Raw genomic sequence first — 26,735 nt, forward strand, 5'->3', positions numbered from 1 at the left:
TTTGGGACCCCCTCCTCCAAATTGAGACCCCCAAACTTTGGGGACCCTCCCCAACCCCCAAACCCCATCTTGGGCCCCCCAAATCTCAGGACCCCTCCCCAAATTTTGGGGACCCCCCCCCAAATCTCACCCCCCCCCAATTCCAACCCTCAAAATCTTCAGCTGCCCAAAAGCGCCCAAATTTGAGAGTTCCGCAAATTTAGGCCTCCCCAGAGCCCCCAAATTTAGAGCCCGCCAAATTTGGCCTGGAAGGCTCCCAAATTTTGGGACCCCCCCCCCCCCCCGCCGGCGCGCGCACCAAAAGCCCCCAACCTTAAAAGCCCTCCCGAGTTGGGCCCCCCCCAACTCCAAGGCCCCTCCCCGGGGCGCGAAGTGCCCCCCAATCCCCCTTGCGCCCGCGCGCGCCGGGGCGCGCCCCCGGAGGGCGGCGAAAGGGGGAAGTCACGGAGCCCCGGGCCCCCTTCTTGCTTGGGGGTGGGGGGGGGGGCCCCCCAAAATGGGCTCGGGGCTTGGGGGTTTGGGGGTTGGGGATTTTTTTGGGATTTTTTGGGATTTTTTTGGGATTTTTGGGGGATTTTTGGGGGGGATTTTGGGGGATTTTTTGGGGATTTTTGGGGATTTTTGGGGGGATTTTTTGGGATTTTTTGGGGATTTTTGGGGGATTGTTGGGATTTTTGGGGATTTTGGGGGTTTTTTGGGTTTTGGGATTTTTGGGTTGTGGGGTTTTTGGGGGATTTTTTGGGATTTTTGGGATTTTTGGGGATTTTTTGGGATTTTTGGGGGGATTTTTGGGGATTTTTTGGGGATTTTTTGGGGATTTTTGGGATTTTTGGGGGATTTTTTGGGATTTTTGGGGGGTTTTTTGGGGGATTTGTTGGGATTTTTGGGGTTTTGGGGGTTTTTTGGGTTTTGGGTTTTTGGGGTGGGGGGGGGGGGGTTTTTTTGGGTTTGGGGGGTTGGTGTTTTTGGTTTTTGTTTTTGGGGATTTTTTTTTGGGGGATTTTTAGGTTTGGGGTTTTTTGGTGGGGATTTTTGGGGTTTTTTGGGGATTTTTGGGATTTTTGGTTTTTGGGATTTTTTGGGGGGATTTTTGGGGGATTTTTGGGATTTTTTTTTGGGGATTTTTTGGGATTTTTTGGGATTTTTTTGTGGGATTTTTTGGTGGGGATTTTTTGGGGATTTTTTGTGGATTTTTGGGATTTTTGGGGATTTTTGGGGGGTTTTTTTGGGGTTTCTTTGGGGATTTTTGGGGGATTTTTCGATTTTTAGGGGTTTTTTGGGGATTTTTGGGTTTTTTGGGAAACTTTTGGGGGATTTTTTTGGGGTTTTTTTGGATTTTTTGGGGTTTTTTTGGGGATTTTGGGGATTTTTGGGGATTTTGTTTTTTGGGATTTTTTTGGGATTTTTTGGGATTTTTTTGGGATTTTTTGGGGGATTTTTGGGGGATTTTTGGGGATTTTTGGGGGATTTTTTGGGGATTTTTTGGGTTTTTGGGGTTTTTTGGGGATTTTTTGGGGGTTTTTTGGGGTTTGGGGGTTTTTGGGGTTTTTGTTGGGTTTTTGGGGTTTTTGGGGTTTTTTTGGGTTTTTGGGGGTTTTTGTTTGGGGGGTTTTTGGGTTTTGGGGGATTTTTTGGGATTTTTTGGGGGTTTTTTTGGGGATTTTTGGGGGATTTTTTTTTGATTTTTGGGGATTTTTTGGGGATTTTTTGGGGGTTTTGGGGATTTTTTTTTTGGGATTTTTTGGGATTTTTTTGGTTTAGATTTTTAGGGGGTTTTTTGGGTATTTTGGGGTTTTTTTGAAGGTTTTTTGGGGGGGATTGTTGGGGGGAATTTTTTGGATCTTTCAGGGTTTTTTGTGGGGGTTTGGGGGATGTTTTGGGATTTTTGGGGGATTTTTTGGGGTTTTTTGAAGGTTTTTTAGGGGGTTTTTTGGGATTTTTTGGGGGGATTTTTTTTTTTTTGGTTTTTTTTGGGTTTTTTCAGATTTTTTGGGATTTTTGGGGTTTTTTGGGGGGTTGTTGTGGTTTTGGTGGTTTTTGGGATTTTTTGGGGGATTTTTGCGGTTTTTCAGGGTTTTTGAGGGGATTTGGGGAATTTTTTGGGATTTTTTGGGGTTTTTTTTCAGATTTTTAGGAGTTTTTGGGAATTTTTGGGGTTTTTGAGGTTTTGGGGTTTTTTGGTGGAGATTTTTGGGGTTTTTTGGGGATTTTTCAGGTGTTGTTTGGGGCTTTTTTGGGAGATTTTTGGGGGTTTTTCTTTTTTTTTTGTGGAGATTTTTGGGCTTTTTGTGGGGAATTTTTGGGGTAATTTTGGGGATTTTTAGGGGTTTTTTTGAGATTTTTTGGGGGATAAGTTTGGGGATTTTTGGAGGATTTTTCAGGCTATTTTTGTAATTTTTTGGGGTTTTTTGGGGGGGGATTTTCTTCCTTTTTTTCCTGGGAATTTTGGTTTTATGGGGGGTTATTTTTGAGGTGTTTTGAGATTTTTGGGGGAATTTGGGGGGGACATTTCGGGGTGTTTTTCTGGGGTTTTGGGGTCTTTTTTGGATTTTTGGGGTTTTTTTTGAGTTTTTTTGGCGGGGGTTCGAGGGGTTTTTTTTTTTAATTTTTTGGGTTTATTTTGGATTTTTTGGGATTTTTGGGGTTTTTTTGGGCTCTCACCTCAATCTCAGCCCCGTCCAGCTCAGGTCGGGCTCGGAGCTCGGCCAGCGTCAGCCTGGGGGGGCAGGGGGGTCAGGGGCACCCAAAAAACCCCAAATTCCCCCCAAAAAACCCCAAATCCCCCAAAAATTCCCTCCCCCCAAACCCAAATTCCCCAACCCACCCAATCCTCCAATCCCCAAAACCCCATCCCAATCCTCAATCCCCCAAACCCCAAATCCCCCACCCCAACCCAAACCCCAATCCTACTCCCCCACCCCAATCCCCCAACCCCAAATCCCCAACCCCAATTCCCCAAACCTCCCAAATCCCCAATTCCCCACCCAATCACCCTAACCTCCCACCAATCCAAATTCCCCAAAACTCCCCAACTCCCCCAACCCCAATCCCCAAATCCCAAAATCCCAAATCTCCAAAAAAACCACCCAAAAACCCAAAAATCCCACCCATCCCCAAACCAAACCCCATCCCCCAATCTCCCCCCCCCTCCAAATCCCCCAAATCCCCAACTCTCCCCCAACCCACCATTCCATCCCCAAATCCAAAATCTCCCACCCCCAAAATTCCCCTAAAACCCAAAACCCCAATCTCCCCAACCCCCAAAATCCCCCAACCCTCCAATCCCCCAAACCCCCAAACCCCAAAAAAACCCCCCCCCCACCCCCAAATCCCAAATCCCCAATTCAAAAAAACCCCCACCCCCAAACAAACCTTCCTCCCAAAATCCCCCAAATCCACAAAACTCCAAAATTTCCCCCAAAATCCCCCCAAATTCCACCTAAAACCCAAAATTTCCCCAAAACCCCAAAATTCCCCAAAAACTCTAAACCATCCCCAAAATCCCCCAAAATTCCACCTAAAACCCCAAAATTCCCCAAAAAACCCCAAATTCCCCAATCCCCCAAAAACCAAATTCCTCCCAAAACCCCCAAATTCCCCTAAAACCCCAAAATTCCTCCCAAAATCCCCCAAAACTCCCCCAAAACCCAAAACCTCCCAACCCCCAAAACCCCCAAAACTCCAAAATTCTCCCAAATCCCCAACCACCCAACCTCAAAATTCCCCCCAATCCCCAATTCCCTAAAAACTCCCAAATCCTCCCAAAAAACCATCCCTAAAAACTCCAAAATTTCCCAAATCCCCAATCCAAACCCAAATCCCCAAATCCCCCAAATTCCACCTAAAAACTCCCCCCAAAATTCCTCCCAAAAAAACCCACCTAAAACCAAAATCCCAAAACCCCAACAAACCATCCAATCTCCCAACCCCCAAAAGCCCCCAATACCCCACCTCCCCATCCCCCAAACCCAACATCCCACCAAAACCCCCCAACAAACCCCAAATCAACCAAAAACCAAATCCCAACATCCCAAATCAAATCTCCCAAATCCCCAAATCCCCTAAAAACCCAAATTCTCCCAAAATCCCCCAATTCCCCCCCTAAACTCCAAAATTTCCCCAAAATCCCCAAAATTCCCCTAAAACCTTCTCCCCAAAATCCCCCAATTCCACCTAAAAACTCCAAAATTCCTCCCAAAATCCCCCAAATTCCACCTAAAACTCCAAAATTTCCCCCAAATCTCCTAATTCCCCCAAAAACCCCAAAATACCCCAAAATAAACCCCCAAAATCTCCCAAAAATCCCCAAAATCCCAAAAATCCCCAAAACCTAAAAACTCCAAAATTCCTCAAAAATCATCCCCCTAAAAACTCCAAAATTCCTCCCAAAATCCCCCAAATTCCAACCAAACCCCCATCATCCCCCTAAAAACCCCCAAATACCCAAAAACCCATAATCCCCCACCATCCCAACCCCCCCAACCCCAACCATCCCCAAATCCCCAAACCTACTCCTTCCCCAAAATCCCCAAATTCCACCTAAAACTCCAAAATTCCTCCCCCAATCCCCTAATCCAAAACCCAAAACCCCCAAATTCCTAAAACCAAAATCCTCCAAACCCCCAAATTCCCTAACCAAATTCCCCAAAATCCCCCAAATACCACCAAACCCAACCTCCCCCAAATCCCCCCCCTAAAACTCCAATCCTCCCAAAATCCCCCAAATTCCCAAAACTCCAAAATTTCCCCAAAATCCCCAAATTCCCCCCCAAACCCCAATTCCCCAAAATCCCCATCCCCCCCCCAAACCCCCCTAAACTCCAAAAATTTCCCCAAAATCCCCCAAATTCCACCTAAAAACAAATTCCCCCAAAAATCCCCCAAAATTCCCCCAAAACTCCAAAATTCCTCCCAAAATCCCCCAAATTCCACCTAAAAACTCCAAAATTCCTCCCAAAATCCCCCAAATTCCCCTAAAACTCCAAAATTCCTCCCAAAATCCCCCAAATTCCCCTAAAAACTCCAAAATTTCCCCCAAAATCCCCCAAAATTCCCCTAAAACCTCCAAAATTCCTCCCAAAATCCCCCAAATTCCACCTAAAAACATCCAATTCTCCCAAAATCCCCCAAATTCCACAAAATCCAAAATTTCCCCCCAAATCTCCCCAAAATCCCCCCAAACCCCAAAACCCCAAAATAAACAAAATCTCCAAAAAATCCCCCAAAATCCCAAAAATCCCCAAAATCTTCCCAAAAACAAATCCCAAAATTCCTCCAAAAAATCCCCAAATCCTAAACTCCAAAATTCTCCCAAAATCCCCCAAATTCCACCTAAAACTCCAATTCCCCAAATTCCCCTACCAAATAAAATCCCCCCCTCCCACCCACCATTCCCCAACCAAATTTCCCCAAAATCCCCAAAATTCCACCTAAAACTCCAAAATTCCCCCCAAAATCTCCACCTAAACCCAAAATTCCTCCCAAAATACCCCAAATTCCCCAAATCCAAAATTTCCCCCAAAATCCCCCATTCCCCCAAAACTCCAAATTCCCCCAAAAATCCCCAAATTCCCCTAAAAACTCCAAAATTTCCCCCAAAATCCCCCAAATTCCACCTAAAAACTCCAAAATTTCCCCCAAAATCCCCCAAATTCCACCTAAAAACTCCAAAATTCCTCCCAAAATCCCCCAAATTCCCTAAAAACTCCAAAATTTCCCCCAAAATCCCCCAATTCCCCCTAAAAACTCCAAAATTCCTCCCAAAATCCCCCAAATTCCACCTAAAACTCCAAAATTTCCCCCAAAATCCCCCAAATTCCACCTAAAACCCAAATTTCCCCCAAAATCCCCCAAATTCCACCTAAAAACTCCAAAATTCCTCCCAAAATCCCCCAAATTCCCCTAAAAACTCCAAAATTCCTCCCAAAATTCCCCCCAAATTCCCCTAAAACTCCAAAATTCCTCCCAAAATCCCCCAAATTCCCCTAAAAACTCCAAAATTTCCCCCCCAAAATCCCCCAAAATTCCCCCTAAAAACTCCAAAATTTCCCCCAAATCACCTCCAAAATCCCCCTAAAAAGCCCCAAATACCCCAAAATAAACCCCAAAATCCCCCAAAAAATCCCCCCAAAATTCCCCAAAATCCCAAAATCCCCCAAATTCCACCTAAAAACTCCAAAATTCCTCCCAAAATCCCCCAAATTCCACCTAAAAACTCCAAAATTTCCCCCAAATCTCCTCAAAATCCCCCTAAAAAGCCCCAAATACCCCAAAATAAACCCCAAAATCCCCCAAAAATCCCCCCAAAACCCCAAAAATCCCCCAAATTCCCCACCTAAAAACTCCAAAATTCCTCCCAAAATCCCTCAAATTCCACCTAAAAACTCCAAAATTTCCCCCAAAATCCCCCAAATTCCACCTACAAACTCCAAAATTTCCCCCAAATCTCCCAAAATTTCCCCAAAATCCCCCCAATCCCCAATCCCGCACTCTTCCGCCAAATCCCCAATCCCCCTTCCGGTGAATTCCCCCAAAATCCCCCATTCATAAAACCACAACCCCTTGCTCTGCTCCCGAGGGCAATTTGGGATTTTGGGGGACCCAAAAATTCATCCCCCAAAATTCATCCCGGGATCCCCAAATTTTGGCCCCCCAAAAAATGCCCAAAAAAACCCCCAAAAATCCCCAAAAAAAACCAAAAAATAATAAAAAGAAAAACCAAACCAAAAAAAAACCAAAAACCCCCCCCAAAAAAAGCAAAACTCCCCCAAAAAACCCCCAAAATCCCAAAATAACCTCAAAACCCCCCCCAAAAAAAACCAAAAATCCCCCCCCAAAAAACCCCCAAAATCCCAAAAAACCTCCCCAAAAATCCCCCCAAAAAACCGCAAAAATCCCAAAATAACCCCAAAACCCCAAACCCCCCCCCCAAAAAAAACCCCCAAAAAACCCAAAAATCCCCCCCAAAACCCCAAAATCCCAAAAACCCTCCCCAAAAAAACCCTCAAAAATCCCCAAAAAACCCAAAAATCCCAAAAAAAACCCCAAAAATCCCCCCAAAAAACCCCAAAATAACCCCCAAAACCCCCCAAAAAAACCCGAAAAATCCCCCAAAAACCCCCCCAAAAAATCCCAAGAAAAAAACCCAAAACCCCCCAAAAAAACCCCAAAAATTCCAAAACCCCCCAAAAAACCCTCAAAAAACCCCAAAAATCGTTCAAAAACCCCCCCAAAAAAACCCGAAAAAACCCCCAAAAGCCCCCAAAATCCCAAAAATCCCCAAAAAACCCCCAAAACCCGTAAAAGACCCAAAAATCCCAAAAAAGCCCCAAAACTCCCCAAAATCCCCAAAAGCCAAAACCCCCCCAAAACCCTCAAACAACCCCCCAAAATCCCCAAAACCCCAAATAAAGCCCCCAAAAAAATCCCAAAACCCCCAAAACCACCCAAAACCCCCCAAAAATCCCCAAAACCCCCCAAAAGCCCCCAAAAATCCCCAAAGCCCCCAAAAGCCCCAAAAGCCAAAAACCCCAAAAAGCCAAAAATCCCCAAAACCACCAACTCCCCAAAAATCCCCCAAAAACCAAAAAAGCCCCCAAAATCCCAAAAACCTCAAAAAACCCCCCAAAAATCCCCCAAAAGCCCCAAAAGCCCCAAAAAGCCAAAAAAGCCCCCCAAAAAGCCCCAAAAATCCCCCAAAAAGCCAAAAAATCTCCAAAAAACCCTCAAAACAAACCCAAAAAACCCTCAAACCCCCCAAAAATCCCCAAAACCCCCAAATAAAGCCCCAAAACCCCCAAAAGCCCCAAAACCCCAAAAGCCCCAAAAGCCCCAAAAAGCCCCAAACCCCCCGCTTCGCCCCGTACCCCCCCACTTGCGCTGGTGCTCCCCCCTGGCCGCCTGCTCGGGGCCCTCGGCCGCCTCCTTGGCCGCGCGGAGAGAACCAGCTCGCTCCTGCAGCGCCTGCCGCGCCTCCTGCAGCGCCTGCAGCCGCGCCTGGGGAGCCAAAAACAGAGCCCAAATTAGCCTGGAATTATCGTGAAATTGTCCTGAAATTGTCCTGAAATTATCCTGAAATTATCCTGAAATTATTGTGAATTTATCCTGAAATTATCTCAGAAACTGTCCCCAAAGCATCCTCCTGCAGCGCCTGCAGCGGCGCCTGGGGACAGAAACAGAGCCCAAATTAGCCTGGAATTATTGTGAAATTGTCCTGAAATTGTCCTGAAATTATCGTGAATTTATCCTCAGAAACTGCCCCCAAAGCATCCTCCTGCAGCGCCTGCAGCCGCGCCTGCGGGGGGCAGAAACAGAGCCCAGATTAGCCTGGAATTATTGTGAAATTGTCCTGAAATTGTCCTGAAATTGTCCTGAAATTGTCCTGAAATTGTCCTGAATTTATCCTGAAATTATTCTGAATTTATCCTGAAATTATCTCAGAAACCGTCCCCACAACATCCTCCTGCAGCGCCTGCAGCCGCGCCTGGGGACAGAAACAGAGCCCAAATTAGCCTGGAATTATTGTGAAATTGTCCTGAAATTGTCCTGAAATTATCCTGAAATTGTCCTGAAATTTCCTTTTTTCTTCCTGATTTTCTGATCCTCTGTTTCCTGAATTTTAATTTTCCCAGACTGCCCCACAACATCCTCCTGCAGCCGCGCCTGGGGACAGAAACAGAGCCCAAATTATCCTGGAATTATTGTGAAATTGTCCTGAAATTGTCCTGAATTTATCCTGAAATTATCGTGAATTTATCCTGAAATTATTGTGAATTTATCCTGAAATTATTGTGAATTTATCCTGAAATTGTCCTGAAATTATCCTGAAATTATCCTGAAATTATCCTGAATTTATCCTGAAATTGTCCTGAAATTGTCCTGAATTTATCCTGAAATTGTCCTGAAATTATCCTGAATTTATCCTGAATTTATCCTGAAATTGTCCTGAAATTATCTCAGAAACCGTCCCCACACCATCCTCCTGCAGCGCCTGCAGCCGCGCCTGCTGGGCAGAAACAGAGCCCAAATTAGCCTGGAATTATCCTGAAATTGTCCTGAAATTGTCCTGAAATTATCCTGAATTTATCCCAGAGACTGTCCCCAAAGCATCCTCCTGCAGCGCCTGCAGCCGCGGGGGAGCCAAAACAGAGCCCAAATTAGCCTGGAATTATTGTGAAATTGTCCTGAAATTGTCCTGAATTTATCCTGAAATTGTCCTGAAATTATTGTGAATTTATCCTGAAATTATCTCAGAAACTGCCCCCAAAGCATCCTCCTGCAGCCGCGCCTGGGGAGCCAAAAACAGATCCTAAATTAGCCTGGAATTATTGTGAAATTGTCCTGAATTTATCCTGAATTTATCCTGAAATTATCTCAGACACCGCCCCCACAACACCCTCCTGCAGCGCCTGCAGCCGCGCCTGGGGACAGAAACAGAGCCCAAATTAGCCCCAAATTATCCTGAAATTGTCCTGAAATTGTCCTGAAATTGTCCTGAAATTGTCCTGAAATTGTCCTGAAATTATTGTGAATTTATCCCAGAGACTGTCCCCAAAACATCCTCCTGCAGCACCTGCAGCCGCGCCTGGGGGCAGAAACAGAGCCCAAATTAGCCTGGAATTATTGTGAAATTGTCCTGAAATTGTCCTGAAATTATCCTGAAATTATCCTGAATTTATCCTGAAATTATCCTGAAATTATCCTGAATTTATCCTGAATTTATCCCAGACACCGCCCCCAAAACATCCTCCTGCAGCCGCGCCTGGGGACAGAAACAGAGCCTAAATTAGCCCCAAATTATCCTGAAATTATTGTGAAATTATCCTGGAATTGTCCTGAATTTATCCTGAATTTATCCTGAAATTATCTCAGACACCACCCCCAAAACTTCCTCCTGCAGCGCCTGCAGCCGCGCCTGGGGACAGAAACAGAGCCCAAATTAGCCCCAAATTATCCTGAAATTATTGTGAAATTGTCCTGAAATTGTCCTGAAATTGTCCTGAAATTGTCCTGAAATTGTCCTGAATTTATCCTGAAATTATTGTGAATTTATCCTGAAATTCTCTCAGAAACTGCCCCCAAAACATCCTCCTGCAGCCGCGCCTGGGGACAGAAACAGAGCCCAAATTAGTCCCAAATTAGCCTGAAATTATTGTGAAATTGTCCTGAAATTGTCCTGAAATTGTCCTGAAATTATCTCAGAAACTGTCCCCACACCATCCTCCTGCAGCCTGCAGCCGCGCCTGCGGGCACAAACAGACCCCAAATTAGTCCCAAATTATCCTGAAATTATCCTGAAATTATTGTGAAATTATCCTGAAATTGTCCTGAAATTATTGAAAAATTATCCTGAAATTGTCCTGAAATTATCTCAGAGACCGCCCCCACAACATCCTCCTGCAGCCGGGTCTGGGACACACAAAATAGCCCCAAATTATCCTGAATTTATCCTGAATTTATCCCGAAATTATCCTGAATTTATCCTGAATTTATCCCGAAATTATCCTGAATTTATCCTGAATTTATCCTGAATTTATCCCGAAATTATCCTGAATTTATCCCAGAAACTGCCCCCAAAACATCCTCCTGCAGCACCTGCAGCTGCACCTGGGGATGGAAACAGATCCTAAATTAGCCCCAAATTATCCTGAAATTGTCCTGAAATTATCCTGAATTTATCCTGAAATTATTGTGAATTTATCCTGAAATTCTCTCAGAAACTGCCCCCAAAACATCCTCCTGCAGCCGCGCCTGGGGGACACAGAATAACCCAAAATTAGCCTGGAATTGTCCTGAATTTATCCTGAATTTATCCTGAAATTATTGTAAAAGTATCCTGAATTTATCCTGAATTTATCCTGAAATTATTGTAAAAGTATCCTGAATTTATCCTGAATTTATCCTGAAATTATTGAAAAATTATCCTGAATTTATCCTGAAATTATTGTAAAAGTATCCTGAATTTATCCTGAATTTATCCTGAAATTATTGTAAAATTATCCTGAATTATCCCCAAATTATCCTGAAATTATTGTAAAAGTATCCTGAATTTATCCTGAATTTATCCTGAAATTATTGTAAAAGTATCCTGAATTTATCCTGAATTTATCCGGAAATTATTGCAAAAGTATCCTGAATTTATCCTGAATTTATCCTGAAATTATTGTAAAAGTATCCTGAATTTATCCTGAATTTATCCTGAAATTATTGTGAAATTATCCTGAAATTGTCCTGAAATTATCTCAGAAACCGCCCCCACAACATCCTCCTGCAGCCTGGGGAGCCAAAACAGAGCCCAAATTAGCCACAAATTAGCCTGGAATTATTGTGAAATTGTCCTGAAATTGTCCTGAATTTATCCTGAAATTATTGTGAATTTATCCTGAAATTATTGTGAATTTATCCTGAAATTGTCCTGAAATTATCCTGAAATTATCCTGAAATTATCCTGAAATTATCCTGAAATTATCCTGAAATTATCCTGAAATTATCCTGAATTTATCCTGAATTTATCCCAGACACCGCCCCCACAACACCCTCCTGCAGCGCCTGCAGCCGCGCCTGCGGGGACAGAAACAGAGCCCAAATTAGCCACAAATTGTCCTGAATTTATTGTGAAATTATCCTGAAATTGTCCTGAAATTGTCCTGAAATTATCCTGAAATTGTCCTGAAATTATCTCAGAAACCGTCCCCACAACATCCTCCTGCAGCGCCTGCAGCCGCGCCTGCGGGCAGAAACAGAGCCTAAATTAGCCCCAAATTATCCTGAAATTATTGTGAAATTGTCCTGAAATTGTCCTGAAATTGTCCTGAATTTATCCTGAAATTATTGTGAAATTATTCTGAATTTATCCTGAAATTATCTCAGAAACTGCCCCCAAAGCATCCTCCTGCAGCGCCTGCAGCCGCGCCTGGGGAGCCAAAACAGAGCCCAAATTAGCCTGGAATTATTGTGAAATTGTCCTGAAATTATCCTGAAATTATCTTGAATTTATCCTGAATTTATCCTGAATTTATCCCAGACACCGCCCCCACAACATCCTCCTGCAAATGTCCTGAAGCCGCGCCTGCAGCCGCGCCTGCGGGCAGAAACAGAGCCCAAATTAGCCCCAAATTATCCTGAAATTGTCCTGAATTTATCCTGAAATTGTCCTGAAATTATCTCAGAGACCGCCCCCAAAACATCCTCCTGCAGCCGGGTCTGGGACACACAAAATAGCCCCAAATTATCCTGAATTTATCCTGAATTTATCCCCAAATTATCCTGAATTTATCCTGAATTTATCCCCAAATTATCCTGAATTTATCCTGAATTTATCCTGAATTTATCCCCAAATTATCCTGAATTTATCCTGAATTTATCCCCAAATTATCCTGAATTTATCCCAGAAACTGCTCCCAAAACATCCTCCTGCAGCACCTGCAGCTGCACCTGGGGATGGAAACAGATCCTAAATTCGCCCCAAATTATCCTGAAATTGTCCTGAAATTATCCTGAAATTGTCCTGAAATTATCCTGAATTTATCCTGAAATTGTCCTGAATTTATTGTGAAATTATCCTGAATTTATCCTGAATTAATCCCCAAATTATCCTGAATTTATCCCACAGACCGCCCCCAAAACATCCTCTGCAGCCGCGCCTGGGGAGCAAAAACAGATCCTAAATTCGCCCCCAAATTATCCTGAATTTATCTGGAAATTATCTCGAAATTGTCCTGAAATTGTCCCCAAATTATCCCGAATTTATTGTGAAATTACCCTGAACTAATTGTGGAATTATCCCCAAATTATCTCGCATTTATTGTCAAATTCTCCTGAAATTCTTCCCAAATTCTTCCCAAATTAATTATCCTCAGACTATCCCGAAATTATTCCAAAATTACCCCGGAATTATCTCAAAATTATCCCCAAATCATCTCCAAATTTTCCTGAAATGATCCCAAAGTTATCCTGGAACTATGCTGAAATCATCCCCAATTTATCCTCAAATTGCCCCAAATTACCCCCAAATTACCCCCGAATTATCCCAAAATTAGCTCCAAATAATCCCAAAATTCCCCAAAATTCCCCCAAATTATCCCAAATTTTGCCAAAATTGCCCCAAATCCCCAAAATTCCCCCAAATTTTGCCAAAATCCCCGGTTTTCTCACCTGTTTTTCCCGTTTTCCCTCGGCCGCCTCCTGCACCAGGCGCTGCCGGAGCGCGAAACCTTCCCTGGCCAGGGCGGCCGAGCGGAGCCGCTCCTCGCGCTCCTGCGGCCCTTCTCCCTGCCAAAAACCAGTATGGACCAGTATAAACCAGTATGGACCGGTATGGACCAGTATGGACCGTATGGACCAGTATGGACCAGTATGGACCAGTATAATGCAATATAAATCACTTTATCACGAGCCCAACGCGCAGTATAAAGCCTTTCCTGCCAAAACCAGTATAAACCAGTATAAACCAGTATGGACCAGTTCAAACCAGTATGGACCAGTATGGACCAGTATGGACCAGTATAACACGATATAAATCACTTTATCCCGAGCGGGGCCGCTCCTCGCGCTCCTTGCGGCCCTTCTCCCTGGAAAACATCAGTATGGACCAGTATGGACCAGTAAGGACCAGTTCAAACCAGTATGGACCAGTATGGACCAGTATGGACCAGTATGGACCAGTATGGACCAGTATAATGCAATATAAATCACTTTATCCCAAGCGGAGCGGCTCCTCGCGCTCCTTGCGGCCCTTCTCCCTGGAAAACACCAGTATAAACCAGTATAAACCAGTATGGACCAGTATCGACCAGTATGGACCGGTATGGACCAGTATGGACCAGTATAAACCAGTATGGACCAGTATAAACCAGTATGGACCGGTATGGACCGGTATGGACCGGTATGGACCGGTATGGACCGGTATGGACCGGTATGGACCAGTATAACCAGTACAGACCAGTACAAACCAGTATCCTCAGTACAAACCAGTACAAACCAGTATAACCGGTACAAACCAGTACAAACGGTACAAACCGGTACAAACCGGTACAAACCAGTACAGACCTGCAGGTGTTTTCACAGCCATTCCCAGTAGAAACCAGTACAAACCAGTACAAACCAGTATAACCGGTACAAACCAGTACAGACCAGTAGAGGCCTGCAGGTGTTCTCACAGCCATTCCCAGTACAAACCAGTACAGACCAGTACAGACCAGCACAGACCAGCACAGACCAGTACAGACCAGTAGAGGCCTGCAGGTGTTCTCTCAGCCATTCCCAGTACAAACCAGTACAGACCAGTACAAACCAGTACAGACCAGTACAGACCAGTACAGACCAGTACAGACCAGCACAGACCAGCACAGACCAGTACAGACCAGTACAGACCAGTACAGACCAGTAGAGGCCTGCAGGTGTTCTCTCAGCCATTCCCAGTACAAACCAGTACAGACCAGTACAAACCAGTACAGACCAGTACAGACCAGTACAGACCAGTATAACCAGTATCCCCAGTACAGACCTGCAGGTGTTCTCACAGCCATTCCCAGTACAAACCAGTACAGACCAGTACAAACCCGTACAGACCAGTACAGACCAGTACAGACCAGTATAACCAGTATCCCCAGTACAGACCTGCAGGTGTTCTCACAGCCATTCCCAGTACAGACCAGTACAGACCAGTACAAACCCGTACAGACCAGTACAAGCAATACAAACCCATACAGACCAGTACAGACCAGTATAGACCAGTATAACCAGTACAAACCTGCAGGTGTTCTCACAGCCGGCCCCGCTCCCCCACTCGTCGTTGCCATCGCAGCAATCTGGGGGGGACGGGGTCAAAATCACCCCAAACATCACCCCAAACATCACCCAAAAATCACCCAAAATCACCCCAAAAATATCCCAAAATCACCCCAAACATATCCCGAAATCACCCCAAACATCACCCAAAAATCACCCCAAAAATCACCCCAAACATATCCCGAAATCACCCCAAACATATCCCGAAATCACCCCAAAAATCACCCAAAAATATCCCAAAAATATCCTGAAATCCCCCCTAAATCACCCCAAAAATATCCCAAAAATCACCCCAAAAATCACCCCGAAATCACCCAAACATCACCCCAAAAATCACCCCAAACATATCCTGAAAATATCCCAAAATCCCCCCCAGGACCCCCCAAAATCCCCTCAAATCCCCTTCAGGACCCCCCAAATCCCCCCAAATCCCCCCAGGACCCCCCAAACCCTCCCCAGGACCCCCAAATCCCCTTCAGGACCCCCCAAATCCCCCAAACCCGCACTGCAGACACGGGGCCGCGGGGATGCTGCGGCGCCCAAACCTCCCCAATTGCCCCCCCCAAAATCCCCCCCAGGACCCCCCAAACCCTCCCCAGGACCCCCCAAATTCCCCCCAAACCCTTCCCAGGACCCCCCAAATTCCCCCCAAACCCCCCAACCCCGCAGAACCCCGTGCGCGCCCCGCAGGATGCGGGGGGCCCAAACCTCCCAACTGCCCCCAAACCTCCCCAAATCCCCCTCCCAGGACCCCCCAAAATCCCCCCAAACCCTCCCCAGGACCCCCCAACATCCCCCCAAATCCCCTTCAGGACCCCCTAAACCCCCCGAGGACCCCCAAACCCCCCAAAGCCGCACCGCGACGCCCGTCGCGCCGTGAGCTGCCCAAGTCCCCGCCCAAGACCTCCCAAATGCCCCCAAAATCCCCTTCAGGACCCCCAAAATCCCCCAAACCGCTCCCAGGACCCCCCAAAATCCCCCCAAATCCCCCCCAAACCCTCCCCAGGACCCCCCAAAACTCCCCCAAATCCCCTTCAGGACCCCCAAAATCCCCCCAAATCCCCCAGGACCCCAAGCACCCCCAAATTGCCCCCCCAAATCCGAACCGCAGGACGCCTGTTACGTGTGGGCGGGGGGATGCTGGGGGGGGCGCCAAACCTCCCCAACTGCCCCCCAAAATCCCCTTCAGGACCCCCCAAAATCCCCCCAAACCGCTCCCAGGACCCCCCAAAATCCCCCCAAATCCCCCCCAAACCCTCCCCAGGACCCCCAAATCCCCCCCAGGACCCCCAAATCCCCCCAAATCCCCCAAAGCCGCACTGCAGACACGGGGCCGCGGGGATGCTGCGGGGCCGGTGCGGCGCCCAAACCTCCACAAATGTCTCCCAAAACTCCCCAAATCCCCCCCAGGACCCCCCAAAATCCCCCCAAACCCTCCCCAGGACCCCCAAATCCCCCCAAACCCCCCAGGCCGCACCACAGACGCCGTTGTTGCTGTGAGCCGTGGGGATGCTGCGGCGCCCAAACCTCCCCAAATGCCCCTAAACCCCCTCGGTAACCCCAAATCCCCTTCAGGACCCCCCAAATCCCCCCAAATCCCCCCCAGGACCCCCAGGACCCCCAAAATCCCCCAAATCCCCGCCAGGACCCCCAAAATCCCCCAAATCCCCCCCAGGACCCCCCAAACCCTCCCCAGGACCCCCCAATCCCCCCCAGGACCCCCCAAAATCCCCCCAAACCGCTCCCAGGACCCCCAAAACCCCTTCAGGACCCCCCAAACCCCCCAGGCCGCACCGCAGACGCCGTCGTTGCCGTGAGCTGCGGGGATGCTGCGGGACCGGTGCGGTGCCCAAACCTCCACAAATGTCTCCCAAAACTCCCCAAATCCCCCCCAGGACCCCCCAAAATCCCCCCAAATCCCCCCAGGACCCCCAAATTGCCCCCAAATCCGACCGCAGACGCCGTCGTTGACGTGGGCCGCGGGGATGCTGCGGGGCCGGTGCCCGGCGCTGGCGCAGTGGAATCGCCCGTTGGGGCACGCGGGGGTCCCTGCGGGGATTGGGGGATTTTGGGGGGACCCCTCGGTCTGGGGGGGCACCCAGAGGGGCTGCGGGGACCCCTCCCCAAAATTTGGGGGGTGGGGAGGTCCCAGAAGGGCCTTGAGGGGAGATTTGGGGGGTCCTGAGGGGATTTTGGGGGTCCTGAGGGGATTTGGGGGGTCCTGAGGGGATTTGGGGGAATTTGGGGGTCCCTGGGGGGGTTTGGGGGAACCCCTCGGTCTGGGGGGGCACCCAGAGGGAGTTTGGGGACCCCTCCCCAAAATTTGGGGGGGTGGGGAGGTCCCAGAAGGGCCTTTGGGGGGGAATTTGGGGGGTCCTGGGGAGATTTTGGGGTTCCCTGGGGAGATTTGGGGGGTCCTGAGGGGATTTTGGGGGGTCCCATACGGATTTTGGGGGGTCCCAGAGGGTCCCATATGGATTTTGGGGGGTCCTGAGGGGATTTTGGGGGGTCCTGGGGAACACTGGGGTCTCTAAAAGTGAGGAGGGGGATTTTGGAGTTTGGGGGGTCCCTGAGGGAATTTTGGGGGGATTTGGGGGGTCCCAGGTGGATTTTGGGGGGTCCTGAGGGAATTCTGGGGGTCCCAGATTCATTTTTTGGGGCAGTTTGGGGTTTTTGGGGTTCCCACTGCCCTGGGGGGTTTTTGGGGGTGCCGAGTCCATTTTTGGGGTGATTTTTGGGGTTCTGGGGACGCACCAGGCTCGTCAGACCCGTCCCTGCAGTCGCAGTTCTGGGGGATTTTGGGGCAGTTTTGGGGTTTTTGGGGGTGGATTTTGGGGGGCAGTTTTGGGGTTTTTGGGGCAGTTTTGGGGTTTCTGGGGCAGTTCTGGGGTGAATTTTGGGATTCCCTTTGGGGTTTTTGGGGCGGTTTTGGGGCGGTTCTGGTGTGGATTTTGGGGGCAGTTTTGGGGTTTTTGGGGTGGATTTTGGGGGCAGTTTTGGGGTTTTTGGGGTGGATTTGGGGGCAGTTTTGGGGTTTTGGGGTTCCCACTGCCCCGGGGGGTTTTTGGGGGTGCCGAGTCCATTTCTGGGGTGATTTTTGGGGTTCTGGGGACGCACCAGGCTCGTCAGACCCGTCCCTGCAGTCGCAGTTTTGGGGTTTCTGGGACAGTTTTTGGGATAGTTTTGGGGGTTTTGGGGCAGTTTTGGGGTTTTTGGGGTTCCCATTGGCCCGGGGGGTTTTTGGGGGTGCCGAGTCCATTTTTGGGGTGATTTTTGGGGTTCTGGGGACGCACCAGGCTCGTCAGACCCGTCCCTGCAGTCGCAGTTCTGGGGCGGATTTTGGGGCAGTTTTGGGGTTTTTGGGGTGGATTTTGGGGGCAGTTTTGGGGTTTTTGGGGTGGATTTTGGGGCAGTTTTGGGGTTTCTGGGGCAGGTCTGGGGTGAATTTTGGGATTCCCTTTGGGGGGTTTTTGGGGCGGTTTTGGGGCGGTTCTGGGGTGGATTTTGGGGGCAGTTTTGGGGTTTTTGGGGTTCCCATTGCCCGGGGGGGTTTTTGGGGGTGCCGAGTTCATTTTTGGGGTGATTTTTGGGGTTCTGGGGACGCACCAGGCTCATCAGAGCCGTCCCTGCAGTCGCAGTTCTGGGGTTTTTGGGGCGGTTTTGGGGTTTCTGGGGCAGTTCTGGGGCGGATTTTGGGATTTGCTTTGGGGTTTTGGGGCAGTTCTGGGGCAGTTTTGGGGTTTTTGGGGTGGATTTTGGGGCAGTTTTGGGGTTTTTGGGGTTCCCATTGGCCCGGGGGGTTTTTGGGGGTGCCGAGTCCATTTTTGGGGTGATTTTTGGGGTTCTGGGGACGCACCAGGCTTGTCAGACCCGTCCCTGCAGTCACAGTTTTGGGGTTTTTGGGGCAGTTTTGGGGTTTCTGGGGTGGATTTTGGGGCAGTTTTGGGGTTTCTGGGGCAGTTCTGGGGTGAATTTTGGGATTCCCTTTGGGGTTTTTGGGGCGGTTTTGGGGCGGTTCTGGGGTGGATTTTGGGGGCAGTTTTGGGGTTTTTGGGGTGGATTTTGGGGGGCAGTTTTGGGGTTTTTGGGGGGTGGATTTTGGGGGGCAGTTTTGGGGTTTTTGGGGTTCCCATTGCCCTGGGGGTTTTTTGGGGGTGCCGAGTCCATTTTTGGGGTGATTTTTGGGGTTCTGGGGACGCACCAGGCTCGTCAGACCCATCCTGGCAGTCGCAGTAATCGTCGTTGACCCAGCTGAAGGCGACGGGGCCGGAGCCGTCCAGGCAGCGGAACGGCCCCGAGGGGTCGTAGAACGGCAGCTCTGGGGCATTCGGGGCAAATTCGGGGGGATTTGGGCAAATCTGGGGATTTGGGGGGAACTGGGGGGTTGGGGGAGGTTTGGGGGGAAATTTGGGGGAGATTTGGGGAGGATTTGGGGGAGTTTGGGGGGGATTTGAGGGGGAAATTTGGGGGGATTTTAGGGGGAAATTTGGGGAAGAGCTGAAGGAAATTTGGGGGAGTTTTGGGGCAAATTTGGGGGGATTTGGGGAAATCTGGGGATTTTGGGGGGAACTGGGGGGGTTGGGGAAGTTTGGGGGGAAATTTGGGGGGGTTTTGGGCGGAATTTGGGGGAGTTTGGGGGATTTGGGGGGGAGTTTGGGGGGATTTTAGGGGGAAATTGGGGGGATTTTAGGGGGAAATTGAGGGAAGAGCTGAATGAAATTTGGGGGAGTTTTGGGGCAAATTTGGGGGGATTTGGGAAAATTTGGGGATTTGGGGGAGAATTGGGAAAATTTGGGGATTTGGGGGGAAAAGTTTGGGGAAATTTGGGGATTTGGGGGGAACTGGGGGGTTGAGGAAGTTTGGGGGGAAATTTGGGGGGCTTTGGGTGGAATTTGGGGGAGTTTGGGGGATTTGGGGGAAATTGGGGGATTTGGGGGGGGAAATTGGGGGATTTTAGGAGGAAACTGGGGGAAGAGCTGAAGGAAATTCGGGGGGATTTGGGCAAATTTGGGGATTTTGGGGGGAAACTGCGGGGGTTGGGGAAGTTTGGGGGGAAATTTGGGGGGAGATTTGGGGGAGTTTGGGGGGATTTTAGGGGGAAATTTGGGGAAGAGCTGAAGGAAATTTGGGGGGGATTTGGGGCAAATTTGGGGGGATTTGGGCAAATTTGGGGATTTGGGGGGAACTGGGGGGGTTGGGGAGGTTTGGGGGGAAATTTGGGGGAGATTTGGGGAGGATTTGGGGGAGTTTGGGGGGATTTGAGGGGGAAATTTGGGGGATTTTAGGGGGAAATTTGGGGAAGAGCTGAAGGAAATTTGGGGGGATTTGGGGCAAATTTGGGGGGGATTTGGGCAAATTTGGGGATTTTGGGGGGAAATCTGGGGAAATTTGGGGAATTTGAGAGAAATTTAGGGGGAATTTGGGGCGATTGGGGCAGTTTGGGAAGAAATTTGGGGATTTGGGGGGGAAATTTTGGGATTTGAGGGGGATTTGGGGGGAATTTAGGGGGAATTTAGGGGGATTTGGGGAAATTTGGGAATTTTGGGCAGATTTGGGGGAGATTTGGGGGAGTTTGAGGGAATTTTAGGGGGAAATTGGGGGGGATTTGAGGGGGATTTGGGGAAATTTGGGGATTTTGGGGGGGCTTGGAGACATTTGGGGGGAATTTGAGGGGGTTTTGGGGGGATTTGGGGTGAATTTTTGGTGGATTTGGGGTTTTTCAGACCAGGATGATTTTTGGGGTGATTTTTGGGGTTTTTGGGGTCACTCACGGCTCAGGGCACCGTCACCTCGGGGGTCCCAGGTGAATTTTGGGTGAATTTTGGGTGAATTTTGGGTGAATTTTGGGTGAATTTTGGGTGAATTTCAGGTGAATTTTGGGTGGAATTTTGGGTGAATTTTGGGTGGGATTTTGGGTGAATTTTGGGTGAATTTTGGGTGAATTTTGGGTGGGATTTTGGGTGAATTTTGGGTGAATTTCGTAATTTTGGTGAATTTTGAATTCTTGAGTTTTTTCTTTGGTTGGTCTTTTTTTTGGGTGATTTTGGGTGAATTTTGGGTGAATTTTGGGTGAATTTTGGGTGGGATTTTGGGTGAATTTTGGGTGAATTTCGGGTGAATTTTGGGTGAATTTTGGGTGGATTTTGGGTGGGATTTTGGGTGAATTTTGGGTGAATTTTGGGTGAATTTTGGGTGATTTTGGTTGGTACGTTTTTGGGTGGATTTTGGGTGAATTTCGGGTGAATTTTGGGTGAATTTCGGGTGAATTTTGGGTGGGATTTTGGGTGGGATTTTGGGTGAATTTTGGGTGAATTTTGGGTGAATTTTGGGTGAATTTTGGGCGAATTTTGGGCGAATTTTTGGTGGATTTGGGGTTTTTCAGACCAGGATGATTTTTGGGGTGATTTTGGGGTTTTGGGGGTCACTCACAGCTCAGACCCCCATCACCTCGGGGGTCCCAGGTGAATTTTGGGTGAATTTCGGGTGGGATTTTGGGTGAATTTCGGGTGAATTTTGGGTGAATTTTAGGTGAATTTTGGGCGAATTTCGGGTGAATTTCGGGTGAATTTCGGGCGGGATTTTGGGTGAATTTCAGGGAATTTTGGGTGAATTTCGGGTGAATTTTGGGTGAATTTTGGGCGAATTTTGGGTGAATTTTGGTGATTTGGGGTTTTTGGGACCAGGATGATTTTTGGGGTGAATTTTGGGGTTTTTGGGGTCACTCACGGCTCAGGGCCACCCCCCGGGGTCGCGGCACCGTCACCTCGGGGGTCCCGGCCAGGGCCAGGGGCAGCAGCAGCGCCAGGGCCAGCATGGCTGGGGAAACTGAGGCACGGAACCCAAATCCACCCCAATTCCCACAAATCCACCCCAAAATCCCACAAATCCACCCCAAAATTCCCAAAAATCCACCCCAAAATCCCACAAATCCACCCCAAATTCCCCCAAATTCCCTTAAACTCACCCCAAAAACCCCAAAATTCCCCAAATTCCAAAAAATCCACCCCAAAATCCATCCCAAATTCCCTTAAATTCGCCCCAAAAACCCCAAAATTCCCCAAATTCCAAAAAATTCACCCCAAATTCCAAAAAATTCATCCCAAAATCCCCCAAATTCCCTTAAATCCACCCCAAATTCCAAAAAAATTCACCCCAAAATCCCCCAAATTCCCTTAAACTCACCCCAAAATCCCTTAAATCCACCCCAAATTCCAAAAAATTCACCCCAAAATCCCCCAAATCCACCCCAAATTCCAAAAAATTCACCCCAAAATCCCCCAAATTCCCTTAAATTCGCCCCAAAATGCCCCAAATCCGCCTCAAATTCCATCAAATCCTCCCAAATCCCAAAAAATTCACCCCACAATTCCCCAAATCCACCCCAAATTCCAAAAAAATTCACCCCAAAATCCCCGAAATCCCAAAAAATTCACCCCAAAATCCCCCAAATTCCCTTAAATTCGCACCAAAATCCCCCAAATCCACCCCAATTCCCTTAAATTCATCCCAAATTCCCTCAAAATCCCTTAAATCCACCCCAAAATTCCCCAAATCCACCCCAAATTCCCAAAAATTCGCCCCAAAATCCCTCCAATCCCCCCCACTGCCAAATCCATCACATCCACCCCAAATTCCCGAAAGTTCGCCCCAAAATGCCCCAAATCCGCCTCAAAATCCATCAAATCCTCCCAAATCCCAAAAAATTCACCCCAAAATCCCCCAAATTCCCTTAAATCCGCCCCAAAATCCCCCAAATTCCCTTAAATTAACCCCAAATTCCCTTAAATTCACCCCAAAATCCCCCGAATTCCCTTAAATCCGCCCCAAAATCCCCCAAATTCCCTTAAATTCACCCCAAATTCTCTTAAATCCACCCCAAAATCCCCCAAATTCCCTTAAATTAACCCCAAATTCCCTTAAATTCACCCCAAAATCCCCCCGAATTCCCTTAAATCCGCCCCAAAATCCCCCAAATTCCCTTAAATTCACCCCAAATTCTCTTAAATCCACCCCAAAATCCCCCAAATCCACCCCAAGTTCCAAAAAATTCACCCCAAAATCCCCCCCAAAATCCTCAAATCCCCCCAAAAATCCTCAAATTCCCCCCAAAATCCCCCCAAAATCCCCTTTAAACCCACCCAAACCCCTCCGATCCCCCTTCAGACCCCTCAAAATCCCCTTTAAACCCCCAAAATCCCAAAAATCGCCCCCAAAATCCCCTTTAAACCCCCAAAATCCCAAAAATCTCCCCCAAAATCCCCTTTAAACCCCCAAAAATCCCAAAATCTCCCCCAAAAATCCCCTTTAAACCCCCAAAATCCCAAAAATCTCCCCCCAAAAATCCCCTTTAAACCCCCAAAAATCCCAAAAATCTCCCCAAAATCCCCTTTAAACCCCCAAAATCCCGAAAAATCTCCCCCAAAAATCCCCTTTAAACCCCCAAAATCCAAAATCTCCCCCAAAAATCCCCTTTAAACCCCCCAAATCCCAAAAATCTCCCCAAAATCCCCTTTAAACCCCCAAAATCCCAAAAATCTCCCCCAAAATCCCCTTTAAACCCCCAAAATCCCGAAAATCTCCCCCAAAATCCCCTTTAAACCCCCAAAATCCCAAAAATCTCCCCCAAAATCCCCTTTAAACCCCCAAAATCCCGAAAATCTCCCCCAAAATCCCCTTTAAACCCCCAAAATCCCAAATCTCCCCAAAATCCCCTTTTAAACCCCCAAAATCCCAAAAATCTCCCCCAAAATCCCCTTTAAACCCCCAAAATCCCAAAAATCTCCCCCAAAAATCCACTTTAAACCCCCAAAATCCCAAAAAATCTCCCCCAAAATCCCCTTTAAACCCCCAAAAATCCCAAAAATCTCCCCAAAATCCCCTTTAAACCCCCAAAATCCCGAAAATCTCCCCCAAAATCCCCTTTAAACCCCCAAAATCCCGAAAATCTCCCCAAAAATCCCCTTTAAACCCCCAAAATCCCAAAAATCTCCCCCAAAATCCCCTTTAAACCCCCCAAATCCCAAAAATCTCCCCCAAAATCCCCTTTAAACCCCCAAAATCCCGAAAATCTCCCCCAAAATCCCCTTTGAACCCCCAAAATCCCCTTTAAACCCCCATTAAAGCCCCAAAAATCGCCCCCAAACCCCTCAAATCCCCCCCAAAAATCCCCCAAATTGCCCCAAACCCCTCGGGACCCCCTTAAAATCCGCCCCAAACCCCTCAGATCCCACTTCAAACCCCCAAAATCTCCTTTGAACCCCCAAAATCTCCTTTGAACCCCCAAAATCCACCCAAACTCTTCAGGACCATCTTTAAACCCCCTCAAATCCCCCAAAATCCCCTCAAAATCCCCTTTAAACCCCCCAAAATCGCCCCCAAACCCCTCAGATCCCCTCTCAGACCCCCCAAAAATCCCCAAAAATCCCCAAATTCCCCTCTGAACCCCCAAAATCCCCCTCAGGACCCCAAAAATCCTCAAATCTCCCCAAAAGTTCCCTTTAAACCGCCCCCAATCCCTCAAATCTCCCTTCAGAACGCCCAAAATCCCCAAAATCTCCCCCAAATCCCCTTCAAGCACCCCCCAAAATCCCCCTCAGGACCCCCAAAATCTCCATCAAAGCCCCAAAATCCGCCCCAAAACCCCTCAGATCTCTCTTCAGAGCCCCCAAAATCCCCTTTAAACCCCCAAAATCCCGAATATCTCCCCCAAAATCCCCTTTAAACCCCCAAAATCCCGAATATCTCCCCCAAAATCCCCCTCAGGACCCCCATTAAAGCCCCAAAATCGCCCCCAACCCCCTCAAATTCCCCTTCGGACCCCTCAAAACCCCCCCAAACCCCTCAGATCCCCTCTCAAACCCCCCGAAAAATCCCCAAAACTCCCCCAAAATCCCCTTTAAACCCCTCAAAACCCCCTTCAGACCCCCCCCAAAAAAAATCCCAAAATCCCCCCCAAAAATCCCCTCAAATTCCCCTTTAAAGCCGCCCCAAATTCTCCTTTAAACCCCTCAGGACCCATTTTAAAGCCCCTCAAACCTCTCACATCCCACCTTCCAAAATCCCCCCAAAATCTCCCCAAAATCTCCCCCAAAACCCCCAAAAATCCCCCCAAAATCCGCTTTAAACCCCACCCAAACCCCTCGAATCTCCCTCAGAGCCCCCAAAATCCCTTTTAAATCCCCAAAATCCCCCCCAAAATCCCTTTTAAATCCCCAAAATCTCCATCCAACCCCCAAAATCGGCCCCAAATCCCCTCAGACCCCCCAAAATCCCCTTTAAACCCCCAAAATCCCGCTCGAGACTCCCATGAAACCCCCCAAATCCCCTTCAGAACCCCAAAAATCCTCAAATCTCCCCAAAATTTCCCTTTAACCCCCCAAACCCCTCGGGACCCCCTCAGAACCCCTCAGATCCCCGACAATCCCCAAATCCCCCCCCAAAATCCCCTTAAAAACCCATAAATCCCTTCCAAACCCCCCAAAACCCCTCAGATCCCCTCTCAAACCCCCCAAAAATCCCCAAAAAGCCCCAAAAAGCCCCAAAAATCCCCAAAATCTCCCCGAGCTCCCCCCGCACCTCTCCGGCCTCACTCGCGCGCCTCAGCCCCACAGGGCGGAACCGGAAATAGAACAGGGCGGAACTTCCGGTCTCTGCCGTGGCTGCCGCCATTTTGAGTGAGGCGTTTCCCTTTCTCGCGGGCGCCGTCATCTTGGGTGCGGCGGCTCGGCCAATCAGCGCCGGAGCGTCCCGTTGCCATAGCGACGGGGGGCGGGGCCAAGGGGCGGCAAGCGCCGGACTTTGGGGGCTCCTGGGGCGGAATTTGGGGTGAAATGTGGGGGATTTGGGGGTCCTGGGGGAATATGGGGCGAAATTTGGGGGATTTGGGGTCAAATTTGAGGGATTTGCGGTCAAATTTGGGGGATTTGGGGTTCCTGGGGGAATTTGGGGTGAAATTTGGGGGATTTGGGGTTCCTGAGGGGAATTTGGGGTGAAATTTGGGGGAATTGGGGGTCCTGGGGGAATTTGGGGTGAAATTTGGGGGGAATTTGGGGTGAAATTTGGGATATTTGGGGGTCCTGGGGCGGAATTTGTGATGAAATTTGGGGGATTTGAGCGTCCTGAGGGGAATTTGGGGTGAAATTTGGGGGATTTGGGGTTCCTGGGGAGAATCTGGGGGGTCCTGGGGGGAAATTTGGGGAATTTTGGGGGGAGATTTGGGGATTTTGGGGTTTCCAGGGGTAAATTTGGGGGGTCCTGGGGGGGTTGGGCCCCCCGAGCCCCCCCTGACCCCCCCCGTGCCCCCCAGCTCCGGGACCCCCAAATGGCGACCGGAGACCCCGGTACGGGGGAGGGGAATTTGGGGTTTGGGGCGGATTTTGGGGGGTCCTGGGCGGATTTTGGGGGGTGCTGGGCGGATTTTGGGGTTTTCAGGGTTTATTTTGGGGTCCCTGTAGTTATTTGGGGTTATTTCTGGTTATTTTGGGCTATTTTGGGTTCTTCTGGGTTCTTCTGGGTTCTTTTGGGTTCTTTTGGGTTCTTTTGGGTGATTTTGAGCTATTTTGGGTTATTTTGGGGTGATTTTGGGTTATTTTGGGCTATTTTGGGTTATTTTGGGGTGATTTTGGGTGATTTTGGGCTATTTTGGGTTATTTTGGGGCTATTTGGGGTAATTTGGGGATCTCAGGGGTTATTTTAGGTTTATTTTTGGTGATTTTTGGCCATTTTGGGTGATTTGGGGTTATTTGGGGTGATTTTTGGCTATTTTGGGTTATTTTGGGCGATTTTGGGTGATTTTGTGTTATTTTGGGTGATTTTGGATTATTTTGGGCTATTTTGGGTGATTTTGGATTATTTTGGTCGATTTTGGGTTATTTTGGGTGTATTTTGGCTATTTTGGGTGATTTTGGGTTATTTTGGGTTATTTTGGGTGATTTGGGGTGATTTTGGGC

General features: G+C 48.4%; 1 protein-coding gene across 1 annotated transcript in view; it reads right to left on the reverse strand.

Annotated features, from left to right (window-relative positions):
- Window positions 1-25,402, reverse strand: part of PRKCSH (protein kinase C substrate 80K-H) — a 35,008-nt gene extending 9,606 nt beyond the window's left edge. The window contains exons 1-10 of the mRNA XM_030970490.1: window positions 25,363-25,402; window positions 21,514-21,612; window positions 18,989-19,105; window positions 16,741-16,836; window positions 14,750-14,807; window positions 13,705-13,739; window positions 13,522-13,568; window positions 13,153-13,269; window positions 7,874-7,995; window positions 2,662-2,716 (exon numbers count right to left, since the gene is read on the reverse strand). Of these exons, the coding sequence (XP_030826350.1) occupies window positions 2,662-2,716; window positions 7,874-7,995; window positions 13,153-13,269; window positions 13,522-13,568; window positions 13,705-13,739; window positions 14,750-14,807; window positions 16,741-16,836; window positions 18,989-19,105; window positions 21,514-21,601 (735 nt within the window). The 5' untranslated portion in view covers window positions 21,602-21,612; window positions 25,363-25,402. The remainder of the gene's footprint in view (window positions 1-2,661; window positions 2,717-7,873; window positions 7,996-13,152; window positions 13,270-13,521; window positions 13,569-13,704; window positions 13,740-14,749; window positions 14,808-16,740; window positions 16,837-18,988; window positions 19,106-21,513; window positions 21,613-25,362) is intronic.
- Window positions 25,403-26,735: the final 1,333 nt, after the last annotated feature.

The sequence above is a fragment of the Camarhynchus parvulus genome, unplaced genomic scaffold (genome assembly GCF_901933205.1).
Source record: "Camarhynchus parvulus unplaced genomic scaffold, STF_HiC, whole genome shotgun sequence".
Lineage (NCBI taxonomy): Eukaryota > Metazoa > Chordata > Aves > Passeriformes > Thraupidae > Camarhynchus > Camarhynchus parvulus.